The sequence below is a fragment of the Lepidochelys olivacea genome, assembly GCF_965140295.1.
Source record: "Lepidochelys olivacea isolate rLepOli2 genome assembly, chromosome: 3".
In the NCBI taxonomy this organism is placed as follows: Eukaryota; Metazoa; Chordata; order Testudines; family Cheloniidae; genus Lepidochelys; species Lepidochelys olivacea.
Genome location: NC_140413.1, coordinates 148,168,874 through 148,185,622, shown reverse-complemented (window position 1 = coordinate 148,185,622; position 16,749 = coordinate 148,168,874). Strand labels below are relative to the sequence as shown.

Genomic DNA, 16,749 nt, shown 5'->3' with positions numbered 1-16,749 from the left:
TTTTTTCAGCAAATCAGATACATCACAAGGGTTTGGCAGATTCCCATGGACACTGAAATCTCCAAGACTTGTACTTTCAGTAACCATTTGGCAGATAATGTTTCCTGAGATTGCCTTTTGGAACATGTTTTGCGCTGGAAGTATTTCACCTCATAACAATCTGTCCTAGATACAAGAAGGTCTTGCAGGAGAACATCAGGAACAACTGTGAAGAGTACTGAAAATTGCAAGAAAAAACAACATTAAGTGGAATAAGGCAAACTGTCAATTTCAAACAACTTAAATCACCTGCTTAGATGGGAAACTGGTCACAAAGGGAACAATGTTTACTGATTCTAATATTTAAATTATACTGACTGTGCACAGACACAAAGATAAAAAAGGAATTCAGAGATTGCAAGGCATGCTGAAGCAGATCAGTAAGTTCATACCCAGCTATGAAGTTTAAATAACATATCTAAGAAAATAACTCACAAAGACTGAGGAAGGGCATGAATGCTAGATCATGAGAGAGCACTCAGATTTGGCACATACAGAAACATCAACACCAGTGCTTCAATTTATCTGACCCAGTGAAAGACAGAAAACTCTCCACAAAAACGCTTCACCAGAAAGACTGTGGGGAGTATTGTTACAGATACATGGAACTGAATGGCTGCCTGTCATGTGTGCCATAAAAGCTACGATAGCTGTAAAGAAAATGTTTTTGCAAATTAAAAAAAGTGATGTTAGGCCATGAATATGTTTCATGATTTTTCTCTACGGATGTAGCTTCTGTGTTGGAAACTGACTATAAAAAAAAATGATTGCACTTCACAAGAAAGAACAGCCTCAAGGATACAGGGATTACTTAAATCCAAAAGTATGATACGAGCCTTCTAGTCACCTCTGATATCACCTACTGATTGTGGACACTCTGTCATCAGAAATATAGGATGAGCTGGAAACAAAACACTGCAAGCAGTAATACAAAGTAAATGACAGGTGGAGAAATCAAGTCCTACCTATCCCCAACATCAAAACGAACTTTTAGTGATTTCAGGAGTTTTCATAAAAGGTCCTTTTTAAGTTGTTAGTTAAATTAATAAATTATGCTGCCTCAGTCATCATTCAAATATTAAATCAGTCATCAAGACTGGAGCTGATGGAGTTTTAGTTGTATAGATAAGAAAGAAAGAGTCATTCCTTAGAGATAACATGGTGGAGGAAGTGAGAAGATCTGGATATGACCTGAAAGTGTGGGGAAAGTGACAATATGAAAGGATGGCTCCAGGTTACTGTCCTGAGAATAGGGAGGATGATAGTGGCAGAGAAAAAGCACAGCAGAAAGTATGTGAGAGAAAAGATAAATTCAGATTTGACAGTATTATGTTTAAATTGAGGGAGACACATCCAGGAGATGTAAGAGGCAGGGTGAAATAGAGGATTGAGTGAGCCAGGAGTGGATAGATAAATTTATTAGTTAGCATTGAGATATTAGTTGAAGCCATGCAAATGGATGAGATTAGCCAAAGAAAGTGTGTAAAAAAAAAAAAAAAAAAAAAAAAAAGTGGAGGGCTAAGAATAGATCCATGAGGAATCTACACAGAAGTGGGAGTGAGGAAGAGGCAGACGTGCCAAAAGAGATGCCAGGGTGGCAGAAGGAGAACCTAGAGAGGACAAGCAAAGCGTACAGATTGACAGACAGTGTCAAAAACATAGACATCCAAAAGGATGAGGCTGGGAATTGTGCTGGCCTTCAGATTTGACCAGGAAGAGCCTGTCGGACACCTTGGAGAGAGCAGTTTCAGTGGAGTGAAGTAGATGGAAGCTAGACTGGTGAAGATCTGGGCTGGAGCTGGAACAGTAACTAATTTATACCCACAAGCATGATTCTTTTTGCCTTAGTACTAGCAGAATAATTTTGGAAACATCAGCATGGAAGTAATCTTCAATTTTGACCCAGGGATGAAATGTGGACCCCGCTGAAGTCATTGCGGGTTTTGCCCCAAGTATCTGAAATTGTTTATGATGCTTTTCATTCAGCTGCTATGTCTTGACATAAGCACCAGTGTAGATAACAATGTGTAGGGTCATTCTTGCTGTCCACTTCTCTGACCCTGGACCTCTGAAGCCAAAGGAAGTTTTACCCTTGATTTCAATGAGAGTAGGATTAGACCATGTGTGATATTCACTGAGCAGATACATCACATTTGGAGTTACGGGACAGTTCTCTGTCCTGCTCTTTTTCTCCTCTTTGTATTACATTTAATTCACAATCCTTGATGTTTAGTAATCTACAGTATAATTAAAGTAGCTTCTCACACTTCTTTTCAGTGTCCTCAGCTTGCTCACTGTCTTCCAATGTCTTCTCACCTTCATAAGGTTATCCAGGGTTAGTTATCCCTCTGCAGTCTCAAAGTGCAAAGAATTCTCACAGGCTTTATTCATCCCATTCTTATCTTTGCCTTCTGATAGCTTTCAATTTCTGCGTCCTCCTCTATTGCTGTGGTTTCTACCAATGTTTTATCCATCATTGGTGTCTCTTACAACAGCCTGTTGATTACTTCTTCTAATGGCATGGCTGCCTCTGAGTCTTCCCCTGTTACTCAGGGATACATACTTGCCCCTCCAACAAGGCGGCTAATTTGAACTTACTTCATGCAGCAAAAGTTTTCATGTTTATGCTGGAGCATGAACAGTGCATCCTCCACAATGGACTCCCATTGTTATGTTGGTCACCTTTCCCTTCATTGAGCAGTTTATCTTGACTATTAAATATTCATTATAATTAGTAGTAGTAGTAATTATGGTAGTCTCTAGGAATCCCAATCATGGATCAGAGTCCCATTGTGCTAGGCACTGTACAAACATGTAAAAAACCATTTCACATCCTTTTTCTATGATTACACATTGTGCTTGCATTTTTATACCCACAATTCAATTGTGGGTGCAAATCTGAATATTAACTACCTGACTGTGGAGCAGATCAGATATCTAAAGGTGGAATTATTCAGATTTTCACCCACCATTTATTTTGTGGGCATAAAAATGAGGAAGCAAATTGTACCTGCAACCAAGGGAGCCTAAGTCCTAACTCTGCTGAAAACATACTCCTTACGGTGTTATTTTGCCCTCCTGTGTTGTACCTCCTAGTTAAGTATTCCCTGTGCTCTACTGTTACAGTCTATTTGCAATTACAATTCAATGGTAGTGTGGTACTAGTTAGGTGTTATTATCAGGAATGTGTTCAGAGTCATATCTTACCCTATTTTTACGCTAAAAGGCAAGTACCATACCTGTAACTTGAGTAGGTGCAATTACTTGACTTGCACTTGAAGTAGAAACTTCAGGGGCAACTTCAACAGGCAGGGGAGGGGAGGTTTTTTCAATCACTGCTGTTTGATATAGAATGGAAAACAATCATATTTAAGATATATTTCAACACATAACACACACAGTATTGAACTAATCTGACAGTATGAAGGCTTTTTGTAATTTACGCTTCTTTGATTCTAAATAAGAAAAACAGTTTGAGGTTTTTATCATTACACCACTTGAGGAAAAAAACCCTTTGTACTGGCTTAAACAAATAATGTCTAGTGGCCAAATTTTTTGCACCTAAATTTAGACATCTAAATCTAGATTTAGGCACCTCAATGAGAGTCCCCATTATCAGAGGTGGATTGCACCCACAGCACAATGGACTTCAAACTTCTTGTTCTTATATTCAAGGTCATCCACCATTTCACCTCAGCCTACAATATCTGTCTTTGACTCTTAACACTTTGCCTACCTTTTGCTCCTTCAGTGATGCCAACCGCAACCCCTTCCAATCCCATTTCCTTCTTCCACTCCTGGATCTATAGAAGCGGCAAAGAGTCCTGTAGCACCTTATAGACTAACAGACATATTGGAGCTTAAGCTTTCGTGGGTGAACACCCACTTCGTCGGATGTATGTAGTGGAAATTTCCAGAGGCAGGTATACATATGCAAGCAAGAATCAGGCTAGGGATAACGAGGTTAGTTCAATCAGGGAGGATGAGGCCCTTTTCTAGCAGTTAAGGTGTGAACACCAAGGGAGGAGACACTGCTTTTGTAGTTGGCTAGCCATTCACAGTCTTTAAGCCTGAGCTGATGGTGTCAAATTTGCAAATGAACGGAAGCTCAGACGTTTCTCTTTGAAGTCTCGTCCTGAAGTTTTTTTGCTGCAGGATAGCTACCTTTAAATCTGCTATTGTGTGTCCAGGAAGGTTGAAGTGTTCTCATACAGGTTTTTGTATATTGCCATTCCTAATATCTGATTTGTGTCCATCTATCCTTTTACGTAGGGACCGTCCAGTTTGGCCAATGTACATAGCAGAGGGGCATTGCTGGCACATGATGGCGTATATTACATTGGTGGACGTGCAGGTGAATGAACCGGTGATGGTGTGGCTGATCTGGTTAGGTCCTGTGATGGTGTCGCTGGTGTAGATATGTGGGAAGAGTTGGCATCGAGGTTTATTGCATGGATTGGTTCCTGAGTTAGAGTTACTATGGTGCGGTGTGTCGTTGCTGGTGAGAATATGCTTCAGGTTGGCGGGTTGTCCGTGGGCGAGGACTAGCCTGCCTCCCACAGCCTGTGAAAGTGAGGGATCGTTGTCCAGGATGGGTTGTAGATCACTGATGATGCGTTGGAGAGGTTTTAGCTGAGGACCGTATGTGATGGCCAGTGGAGTTCTGTTGGTTTCTTTCTTAGGCTTGTCTTGCAGCAGGAGGCTTCTGGGTACACGTCTGGCCCTGCTGATCTGTTTCCTTATTTCCTCGTGTGGATATCGTAGTTTTGAGAATGCTTGGTGAAGATCTTGTAGATGTTGGTCTCTGAGGGGTTGGAGCAAATGCAGTTGTACCTCAGCGCTTGGCTGTAGACAATGGATCATGTGGTGTGTCCGGGATGGAAGCTGGAGGCATGAAGGTGGGCATAGCGGTCGGTGGGTTTTCGGTATAGAGTGGTGTTAACGTGACCGTCGCTTATTTGCACCGTGGTGCCTAGGAAGTGGACCTCCCATGTAGATTGGTCCAGGCTGAGGTTGATGGTGGGGTGAAAGCTATTGAAATCGTGGTGGAATTCTTCCAGAGTTTCCTTCCCAGGGGTCCAGATGATGAAGATGTCATCAATGTAGTGTAGGTAGAGAAGGGGCGTGAGTGGACGAGAGCTGAGGAAGCATTGTTCCAGGTCAGCCATAAAAACGTTGGCATATTGTGGGGCCATGCAGGTGCCCATAGCAGTGCCACTGGTCTGGAGGCATATACTGTCACCAAATTTGAAATAATTGTGCATGAGGATAAAGTCACAGAGTTCAGCAATCAGTTGTGCTACACAAACATCCCACGCACAATGGAATACAAGCAGTCAGGAACAGTATCCCTGATGATGCCACAGCACAAGTGGTTGCTGAACTCTAACTCAGGAATCAATCCATGCAACAAACCTCGAGGCCAACTCTGCCCACATATCTACACCAGCGACACCATCACAGGACCTAACCTGATCAGCCACACCATCACCCACGAAAGCTTATGCGTCTATAAGGTGCCACAGGACTCTTTGCTGCTTTTACAGATCCAGTCTAACACGGCTACCCCTGTGATCCTGGATCTATGACTGTTAACGTTCTGCCTCCTGTTCATTGAATGCTCTCACAAAACCTGTTCGCCAAGCCACTACCATCTTCTAATGAATATCCCTTCAAAAAAACCCACGTCTTCCATGTTGCTACAAGTAGTGCACCAATTTACCATTAAGAACAACAGTAACTTGAATGGAACCAAAATGTGCACACTCAGTAACAGTCATCGTGTGGTCTAATTGTCAACCTTCTTATTTTCGCACCTTTGGATTATTACTCTCAAATGTTGTATCCAGCTTGAAGTTAGAGTGTAATTTCTTTGGGGCAGAGACAATGTTTCCGTATTCATTCTCTAAAGCACTTAGCACATTTTTAATAATAATGTTACAAAGCTTAGTTGTTGTTTTGTATTATTATTCCATTTAGAATTTTCCTAGGTAAAGAATTTCACTCCTTACAGTACAATCCTTCCATTACAATCCCCTCATAACACTCCTATTGACTTCAACGGGAGCTGTGTGTGCAGAGCATCTGCAGAACTGGACTCAGAGGGACCAGTTCTGCACGCACTTACACAAGTAGTCCAACTGACTTTAATGGGGCCATTCTTGTAAGGATCACTTGCAGGAGTAAAATTATTACAGGATCAGGCCCTAAATTTGTGAATCCAGAGTTTCAAATTAGATTCTGAAACAGAAAGGAACATATAGCAAAATGTAGTATTCCATTCTTTGATTCACAAGTACTGTCAATCCGCTAAAGGAGGAGTCGTCAAAAAGAGCTACCTGGAAATTGTGGATGCAGGTTAATTGTTGAAATCCCAGGAGAAAGCTGAGGTTGACCAGGCTCTAGCACAGGTTTTTCTTGATCATCAAGTGAAACTAATTCCTAAGAAAATATTTAAAAATTTACAATTTGAAGATGTGATTTTAATGCAGTTTTCTGAGTTGTGTGGGAAACTGTTGTCTGGGAAAACAGTTGCTGTTCTTCCATACCTATTACATGTTAACAGCAAACTAAGTATTACTAATTAAAATATGAAATAATGGTGGCATACCATGCAATACTGCCATTATCTGAAGTGGTTACTCATAAGGGTTCTAGTTCCACATTGGTGTTACCACTCATGAGCAGCCCCATCTCTCACTTTAGAATAGTTCAAAAATATATTTAATTGCAGTTTAGAGTGCAATTTTATATTTTATAAATATATCTCTATCACAAATATAGGGCACACTCATGGGCATCTGCAGGCCTTTGGCTGACAGAGAACTTATCACAATGGTCATTGTATTAGACTTCTTATTTTCATAAGTTAGAGATGCTTGCATCACTATGGAGGTGTGAAATGAAGCATAGCTATTGTTATCCCTAACAAATCAAAGCAGAAAGTATAATACACTGCCCACTGCAAGATACTGCTCTACTTTAGGGGGGCCTGGTTTACATTTCTTAATTAGGCAAAACTGTCACTGGAGTAAATAAACAAATACTCAATAAGCTCATTATTTGTGTGATATCTAATTGCCAATATTTTATTTTTAAAAGCATTTTGATTACTTCTGTAACTAGGGGCTGAAAGTTCTTATTATATAGCTTCATATGGAGGAAAGTAGTAAACTATACTGATTCAGAGATTCAAAGAGTTTAAGGTCAAAAGTGACGATCCTCTAATCTGCCCTCCTGTATAACAAGGACCATTAAATTTTACCCAGTTACCCCAATATTGAGCCCAATAACTTGTGTTTGACTAAGTTTCTATCTTCCAAAAGTTTCCCGTCTCAATCTGAAGACATGAAGAGATGGAGAATCCACCACTTCCTTTGGTAGTGTGTTCTAATGGTTAATCATACTCACTGTTAAAAATTTGTGCCTCATTTCTAATTTGAATTTGTCTGGGTTCAGCTTCCAGTCATTAGTTCTTGTTCTAGCTTTCTCTGCTAGCTTAAAGAGTCTTTGAGTGTCCTATATTTTCTTCCCATGGAGGTACTTATACACTGTAATCAAGTCGCCTTTCAATCTTTTTTTTTTTTTATAAGTCAATCAGATTGAGCTCTTTATGTCTCTCACTGTTATACATATTCTCCAGCTTTCAAATAATCTTTAGCTCTTTTCTTCACTGTCTCCAATTTTTCAACATCCTCTTAAAAATGCTGATGCCAGAAATGTATACATTATTCCAGTATCAGTCTCACAAATGCTGTATACAGAGGCAAAATCTGCTCCCTACTCCTACTCACTACTTCCCTGTTGATACAGCCAAGAATTGCATTAATCCTTTTTGCCACAGAATCGCATTAGGAGCTCCTGTAAAGTTGCTTGTCCACTATGACCCCTAAATCCTATTCAGAGTCACTGCTTTTCATGATACAGTCCTCCATTCTTTAGGGATGGCCTGTGTTCCTTGTTCCTAGAAGTATGACCTTCCATTTGGCTATATTGAAACATATTTTATTTGAATGGGCTCAGCCTACCAAGCAATCCAGATCAGTCTGTATGACTTCCCTATTTAACCTCATCATGGACATTTTTGTTAGTGGTACTCTTGCATGCTGTTCATCTAGCCCTCAATTCAGGGAAGCATCCCCATTTAGGATAGCACTTAAGCACATACTTAAAGTCCATTGAAGCAATGGGACGTGGGCGTGTGCCTACAATTAAGCACAATTAAGTGAGTTGTTGAATACAGATGAAGTGATGAATCGGAGCCCTAACCTTTATGAACATATGATGAATCCCAGTTTTAGCCCTAAGCAACTATGACTGATGCTTTTTAATGGTCACTGGTAAATTTCAGTGGAAAATTGAACAATGTGTGTACTACCAATGAGTCTGAATTGCCACAGCCTCATACAGTACTGTTATATTCTCGTATACAGTACATTTCTCATAGCTGGATGCAAATCCCCTGGATCCTCTATTGTACTGTAGTTATTTTGTGAAAGCATATAATAAAGAATTCATGTTTTACCTGATCAGGGGCTGCAGTTGCCACTAAAACCAGAAAGAAAAGAAAAAAAAAGAAAAGGAATGGAATTAACTAGTTTGAATAGAAAGAATGTGTCAAAAACATGAGTCATTTTAATGTGTTCTGAAATTATTTGTGCATTCCAGGCCTTAGTACCATTTAAAAACAATTAACCAAGAAATTATCATCATATTTCAATTTCCACTTGGCTGTCTCATAAGGACTATGGACCTGATTCTGATCTCAGACTCGTACAGATGAGAAGTAACTTTGCAAAAGTCAGTGGATTTATTCTGACATAAAACAAGGTCAGAATCAGGCTCTATAAAATAACACAGCCTGCCATCTCATCCCCTAATTTTCAGCTCCATTAGCTAGTTCTTATTTAATTTTCCTAGAACTTGTCAGAGCTGCTGGGAAACACAGTGATGCCTGTAAAACTATGGAATTGTATTTTAAAGCATTCGTTTTTATGTAGTAGTTTTGTTATTGCGATTTGTTATTGTTGTGAGCCTTGTGTATATTCTTGTGATTTAAGGGGAAAAAGGGAGGTGGAGGACCCTAATTAACCATACCAAAAACATGTGCAATTCCTGAATTTGTCTCAAGGAATACTTGGGATAAACATTATGGGCCAGATCCTTAACTGGAGTAAATCAACATAAAGCCATCAAATTCAACAGAGCTCCATAGATTTACCCTAGCTGATGATCTGGCCCAGTAACTCAAGATGACGACTGCGAAAATGATTTTTTTTATATTATTGTACAGCACTGCTATTGTAATGAGACAGTGTGTGAAAGGACTAAGCATGTATATTATGGTTAAGGTCCTACCAAATTCACAGTCCATTTTGGTCAATTTCACATTCAAAGGATTTAAAAAATCTTAAATTTCATAATTTCAGACATTTAAATCTGAAATTTCACAGTGTTGTATCTGTATGGTCCTGACCCAACTCTGAAGGCAGCAGCACAGAAGGGTGGCATACTATGGTATTGCCACCCTTACTTCTGCACTGCTGCTGGTGGGGTGCCGCCTCAGAGCTGGGTGCCTGGCCAGCAGCAGCCGCTGCTCTCCGGCTGGCCACCCAGCTCTGAAGACAGCACAGAAGTAAGGTGGCAATACCATGACCCACCCACAATAACCTTACGATCCCCCCACAACCCTCTTTTGAATCAGGACCCCCATCTTGAGAAACACTGGTCTCCCCCTCTGAGAAATCTGTTTTGATAAGGTGAAAGGACACAAAAGACCAGACTTCACAACAGATTTCATGGGGGAGACCAGATTTCACAGTCCGTGATGCGTTTTTCATGGCTGTGAATTTCGTAGGCCCCTAATTATGGTATCTGGTTTTGGTGAAATTTAGGGCTTGTGTACACTTTAAAATGCTACAGCAACACAGCTGTGGTGCTTCAATGTAGACACTACCTATGCCAATGGAAGGGATACTCCCATTGGCATACATAACCCACCTCCAATTCTTTCATCAATCTAGCACTGTCTACACAGGGACTTAGGTCAGTTTAAGAACACCACTCAGGGGTGTGAATTTTTCACACTCCTGACTGAAGTAGTTAAACATACAAGTTATTGTTTTATAATGAATTTTTGTTTTGGTATTAATCTGCTCAGTTGTGCAGTATTTAAATTGTAAAGTAGCAAAATATAAAACAAACAGAAATGACTTTCTTGCCAAGTTTGTCCCCAAAAGTTCCATATTTAAAAAAAAAAATCTTTATTTTACAAATGAAAATTTGTTGGTAGTTAGTTAATCCCTAAATGTTGTCAACTGCTTCACAATCTTTAAAAAATGACTACGTTAACATTAGTTTAAATATTTAAGCTTGAAAATATAATGCATCTTAGGTATTTTTATATTATCCTAACCTCTGATAGATATATCTGAGACTTTTAAATCCTTAAAGAGGGCTACTGTCAACCTATGTAAGTCTCAAAGACTATCCTGAATATAAATCCAATGCAGTGTCTCTAAAGGATGCTATTTGCTAACAGAGTTTAATACTTTTAAAATATGGTTTGGATCCTCCAAAGATGTTGGGTCAGATTCCTGGTCCCTGTTCCAGTCAGAAAACTGGTACAGCATTTGTGCAGCCACTGTTTCTATTCCCTCTCCTTTGAGGATTCATCCTAATTACAGCCAAGGAGCACACAACACGTTCTCAAGAGGTGCATGACTTATCCCGGGCTGACTATATGCCAGGCTGCCCCCCAGCATAATTAGTATAGCAGTGTGTGAATCACAGAGAAGTCCTTGCTTTGCCCTCAACACTGGCAGATAGGTGGAAGGGTGGAATAGCAACCTCTATCCCAGATCTATGCCACTGGAGGGGTCCCTTTTGCTGAGATGATCCTTTTGTTGCAGGCTATGCTGGCTTAGGTCCAGTATGCACCTGTGATGTAGCATAAGTGCTATGTTAAAGGCTCCCCAGCCCGGTGAGGCTACCCATTACAGTGCTGATGAGCCCTGCAGGCTCCTGGCCTGTAATTTACCCACCCTTAAGTGAGGAAACTGCCATTAATGAAGCATGCAAATCTTTTGATATGGACCTGTTTGGTCTGTTGAAACTTACTTAAACTGGAGATACTCAACTTGAGGAGCTTACAATCTCTGCTGGCTTTACCACAGGAGCAAGGCATCCTTAGCAGAGGTGTTCTTATAGAGTTGATCAAAGTTTAATTGAAAATGTGATTTTTCCACCAAAAAAGGCTTTTTTTGTCAAAATGAAAATTTCCATGGAAAATATCCAATATTGACTAAACAAAACAAAACAAAAATTGGGAGGAGGGGGTGTCACCAAAAAAATCAAACCCTGATTTTTTTTGTTTGTTTCTAGCAACCAAAAATTAAGCACTTTTGGCTCAATGCTAGTTTTCAGTAGAAATGTTATGGTTTTCCATTGCTGTAAACTGATTTCCCCCCCCCCAGTTTCTGTGGGGGTTTTAAGACACCCCCCCCAACCCATTTTTTCCCCCATGGGAACAAAAAACATTTCCTTACTAGCTCCAGTTCTTAAGCATTGCAGACAAATTGAGTATAGAAGAATATTTTGCATTTCAAAGGTTTTATTAAATGCATAAAAAGAATAAAAATTCTAACATGCATGAGCATCATTACTGACTTCAAGTGAGCACAGTGTTTTTTCAATGTGTAATTTTAAAACTAGTGAGTCAATTTTCTTCAAACTTTCCTGTATTTTTACATCTCCCTGAGTTCTATAAAACTTAGAATTTCTAGCTTCAGTTGTTTTGATTTATCCTCGCACAAAATTTCTGGTGAGAAAAAGTGTAAATTTCATTTTTGGGCTGACACTAAGCATGGAAAATTTCAGCTCAAAAGGAACTGTGTAAGAAAGGTATGAGCAACTGAAAGGTGGAATTAGAACAGAGAGAATCCCTTGAGTCCTTTAAAATACCGAATAGTTTTTATTTTCCTTTCAAGGCCTAAACAGGTTGACAATTCCTCTTCAAAGATTGGAAAGTCTCAAGTCTCTCCCTCTACTTATGTAACTCATATTATAGCAGACGGAACTCACTTACTTGAAAAATATCTCATTTTTTCTACCTTCCTGATCCAGAAATATCACTCAGCTTTTCAGAATGAAGGCTGCCAAGTTCAAGGTAGGATTTTCCAATTTGCAAAACAGATTGTCTATTTACATTGTTTGTTTGCTTTTTCAATTAAAATGTTAGGTTGTTTTTTTTAAAGGAGCACCAGGGAATTGATCCTTAGAAGAAGTAAATCTATGGTGACTGCATTTCCCATGAAGTTCTGCAAAATTTACTCAGACACTTCCAACTGTTGCCCCGTGCACCAGTTGCATAATTACTTCTTGAAAATAACATATAAAGGACTCCAAACCATCACAACACTCCTCACAATCAGATTTTTACCTGCCTATATTCTGTTCACCAATAGCGTGTTGGCAATGCATTTATTTTTGCACATGCTGCAGGCTGTCTGTATTTCTTTGCTTCTGCATTCATATTAAGCATGTTAAAAACAGGGCATTTTAAAGCTGCTAATGGTATTTAGAGGAGCTTGCAGAAACCCATGCAAAGATTGAGAAAAAACTTACAGAAAGAGGCCTCATTGTAAGAAATAAGACAGTAATGAGACTTTTCACATTTTAGAGATGCCTAATATTGTTACAGGAATCCTTATAATAGAACAAACATTTTCAGTTTCTATTGCTCACAAAAATTAAGCCAAACTATGGTTTTCTCTGTGTGGAGTTTTCAGTGTATAAGGGGAGCTATTGTATAACAATGGCTGAAACTACAGTCTGTAGCATAATTCATCCAGTGACATGGAGCTCTTCATTATTTAAAAACCCTCAAATTCTATATACACACTGTAGAAAAAGGATGTAAAACAGAAGTACATGCACAGAAATTTATAGCTGTCTACTAAACTACAGATCAAGATCCTTTTCCACTCTCACCTTCTTGCACAGCCACCTCAGGCTCACTTTTCTGTGAGAAGGTCAGTGCCTCCACTGGCTCTTCCTTTGCTGGGAGAGGTGGAGGAGAAGTACCTTTAGCAACAGGTTGAGTAATCTGGGTCTTGCCAATGACAGGTGGCTGTACTCTAACTGCAGGGTGATGATATAGCTTGTTTCTATGAGAGCCAGAAACCGTATAACCCATTCCACCAGGGCAGATTTCCTTAAAAGCAGCTAGATTTGGGATGGGAAAATATTCCTTTTAAGAGTCTAAAAGTGCAATATTTTGACACAATGGAAAATATAATGAACACAAATCAACTCTGCTACTGTATGTACATTTTTATAACAAAATATGCTATATTTAAGAACAAACATTATTGCATGCTAATATTATTGAATACCTCTGAAAAATTACTTTAGGACTTAATTCATTCCTCTATAAAAGGCTTACCCTCCAGTTTATTATTTCTTTCTTCAGCTGTGTTAAATATGTCTCTACAGCTGAACCATTTTTAATTAATCTAATTCACATAGTATGTTATTTCTGAGGTGACTTTGCATCTGCAACTTGTCATTGTTTATAGAGCATAAGTAACTAGGATTTATTATTTCTATAGTTCCCTTTTTGAAGTTGCCGAAGAATAAAAAGTAGCTTCTTACTACCACTGAACCAGAGACATCAAGCTGAAAAATCTTGATTTATAACATTTATTTAAGATATATGAATCAACTACACCAGAAACCTTACATACTCCTTGATCTAGACCACACTGAACTCACATGAGTGAGTCTTTCCATAGACTTCATTTGGCTTTGGATAAGGCCCACAATGAATGTTAAAATACTAGTGAAACCATGATATACTCCATATGTCCTAACATGGAGTTACCTAGTTTATAAATCAGTCTCTCAGAACAAGTGAAATTGAATGAAATTTTACTATGGAAAAGATTATTTCAGTGAAATACTAAGATCTCCTACAATTTGAAAAGTTCTGCTGGATACTTTCCTCCTTGTTGGGGAGGAGACCACTGAAAAAAAGTGTTACCAGCAAAAGCATATTTTAGATTGGGGTTTTTAAGAGAGTCATGTGTAGCAATCTGACTTTGGAAACAGTATTATTTAGAAAAGTAAACATATTTAAAAAATAGGCAATGACTATAATTTACATGAAAAAAATCTCTCATTTTAAAAAATATTTAGTCATATATTAATCTTTAAATGAAACATAAAAATGTTTCAGTAATTCAAATGTGATATTAATAAATGATTTAAAGGAAACCTGTGGCATGTCTTTCAGAAATCTACAACAACATAATGATGTCTATTTTTTCTTAAAAATAAAATTAAACTAATATCAAAATATCTCCAAAAGTAAGGGTTCCAAAAAGGTCCCCAAATATATAGTACCTGTTTCATCCTACAGTATTATCTTCAAATACAGTGGTGGTCTTGCCTCACTGAAATTTAAAATTTATACTGAATCCATTGTTCTGATTCACGCAGAACAGGATCAAAATATAGTATGGTATAATATTCAAAAAATAACATGCCTTTCCATATGTGCAGAAAAAATAACAACACTTCATCTGGATTTTTTAAAAGAGTATTTCTTTAGTACTTGCTAAGAGGGCTGATATATGGTTAGATCATCTCTAGAAGGGAGGAGTGGAAATCCTGCTCATAAATCTTTCAGAAGAAAAGGTAGTTGAAGCTAAGCAGCATCTATTCTGACCCCACATTAGTCCCTCTGCATGAACTCCAGGTTCTGAGGTTTGGGAGTTGTAGCGAGATGCAGAGGGCCTCTGGCTCTGTGATCATCTCACCCAAAATAGTGGATTCTTGCTCAGTGCTTGAAAAACTCAGCTGGTAGAGGAGAGAAACAAGTTAGGGGTTTAGTGGGAGCAGGGCCTTATTATCATCACGGCTCTAAATACAATCAAGTTGATATGTGGGGCAATAGTGCCCAGGGGGCAACTAAGAAAATCTGGCCCTTCATGTTCCAGTGATGACGCTTTACAGAAGCGGAAGATCTACCCCTATATCGTGAAACATTAATGGAGTAGGAGGCCAGTCCCCATAGACTTTTCAACAGACCACCAATCCTTGCCAACTGAAGAGGGTGATGCAGCTTAAACCCTGCAGTTTAAAATTTGCTGAGTTTTTCCGTTTAATTTTGATCCTCCCAGATCTTTTTATGATGGAGGGCACGATCTGGCCTATTGCATGCTTTTTCATTCCTAATTTGAACCGTACTTTTGCAAATGCTAATATATTTTATTAATTGGCTACCTCATGTTTTATCCACCTTAAAAAGGGGTTCAAAATATATTACAGGGTAAAGTTGTAAAGCCAGCTTCCAATTTTGCACTTCCAGTCAATTGCTGGTACATTTTTGTAAGGACAAAAGATGTCGTTTACAAATTCACTGAAGTCACAAATCAGATAGTTTGATGTCTATATAACCTCACTTGTGCTTCTAATTAATTGTGGACACAAAAGTGGAGATCAGATTGAAGTCCCTTTAAAAATGTGGCCCTTAAATATGTTTTTTACTTCTAAAATGATTACATACAGAAGTTCTACTTAATTAGGTGCCTAAAACAATATTACAAAATAATGTCCAGATATACCGGTACTCCACATTTTTCATTCTGGTGAACACATCACATATAGATATATATATTTTTTACTATGGATCCTACATTTTTTTGCTGTCTGTTCAATGGGAGATTTAGTAACGCAAAAGATGTAGGGTGAAATTCAAATTTCATTGAAGTCAATGGCAAACTCCTATTATCTTCAATTGGGCCAGGATTTCACCCACAGAATCAGGCTCCCATATTAATAATTGACTTTTTTGTATATTTTATACTCTCTCACTAGTAAACTAATATGTTAATTTATTTCATTAGACTTGTCATTCCAATTACATAAATAGCATACAGTATTAAAACACTTATTTTTATTTGAGAAACAACTTTTGCAAAAAGATATCTGTTCAGTTCTAATTTAGAGCAAGCAGGACACAAATTCCTGATCTTTAGAATTCTCACAGGAACCAAATATTGTTCCTGCAATTAAATAACTTGTCACCTGATGAGAATATTGTTCCATGTAAAAACTGCTCAAGCATTACTTGTCTGACAGTGCAAAACAGACGGACATAAAAAGTCACCATTGATGTATGAACTATCAGTCAAATATTCATACTGGAAATAATGGCCCAAATATTCAAAAGTGACTAGTGATTTTGATTGCTTCAGTTTTTGGAGCCCAAATTCAAACATCTTAACGGGGCCCAGTATTTTCTGAAAATTAGATCCTGTTACAATGTTCCACGTTGGACACCCAAACATTTCTAGTCACTTCTGAAAATATGAGCCAATGTACCATAAAACCATGTTCTAGATAAGAACAAAAATTTCCTTTGATACTGTATGGTATCATACCAGTGACCTCTATAGCAGCAGTTTCAGTAAACGCAGTGTATTACAGTTCAAGTTCTATTCTATCACCTACAAATCCAGGAAACACATACACTAATCCACTAAACACAACTGAAACAATTATTAAATTTAATACACATAATGGTAATAAAATTGAGCTAGAACAGTGAACTGATGTTAAGTGCTTTTAGTCATTTGTTTTACCATACATCCAAATGAAACAGTGAACTAATCTTGAAACGAAGCCTTAAAAGATTCAGAATTCTGA

At 38.4% G+C, this 16,749-nt stretch overlaps 1 protein-coding gene across 10 annotated transcripts in view; it reads right to left on the bottom strand.

Moving 5' to 3' along the window:
• Positions 1 to 16,749, bottom strand: part of LTBP1 (latent transforming growth factor beta binding protein 1) — a 377,380-nt gene that overhangs the window by 120,266 nt on the left and 240,365 nt on the right. For 4 of the 10 annotated variants that reach the window (XM_084625002.1, XM_084624994.1, XM_084624997.1 and 1 more), the window contains 4 exons: positions 13,030 to 13,263; positions 8,564 to 8,586; positions 6,378 to 6,480; positions 3,279 to 3,377 (listed from right to left, as the gene is read on the bottom strand). In XM_084625002.1, coding sequence (XP_084481128.1) covers positions 3,279 to 3,377; positions 6,378 to 6,480; positions 8,564 to 8,586; positions 13,030 to 13,263 — 459 coding nt within the window. The remainder of the gene's footprint in view (positions 1 to 3,278; positions 3,378 to 6,377; positions 6,481 to 8,563; positions 8,587 to 13,029; positions 13,264 to 16,749) is intronic. The other 6 variants (XM_084624996.1, XM_084625003.1, XM_084624998.1 and 3 more) reach the window with 4 other exon arrangements.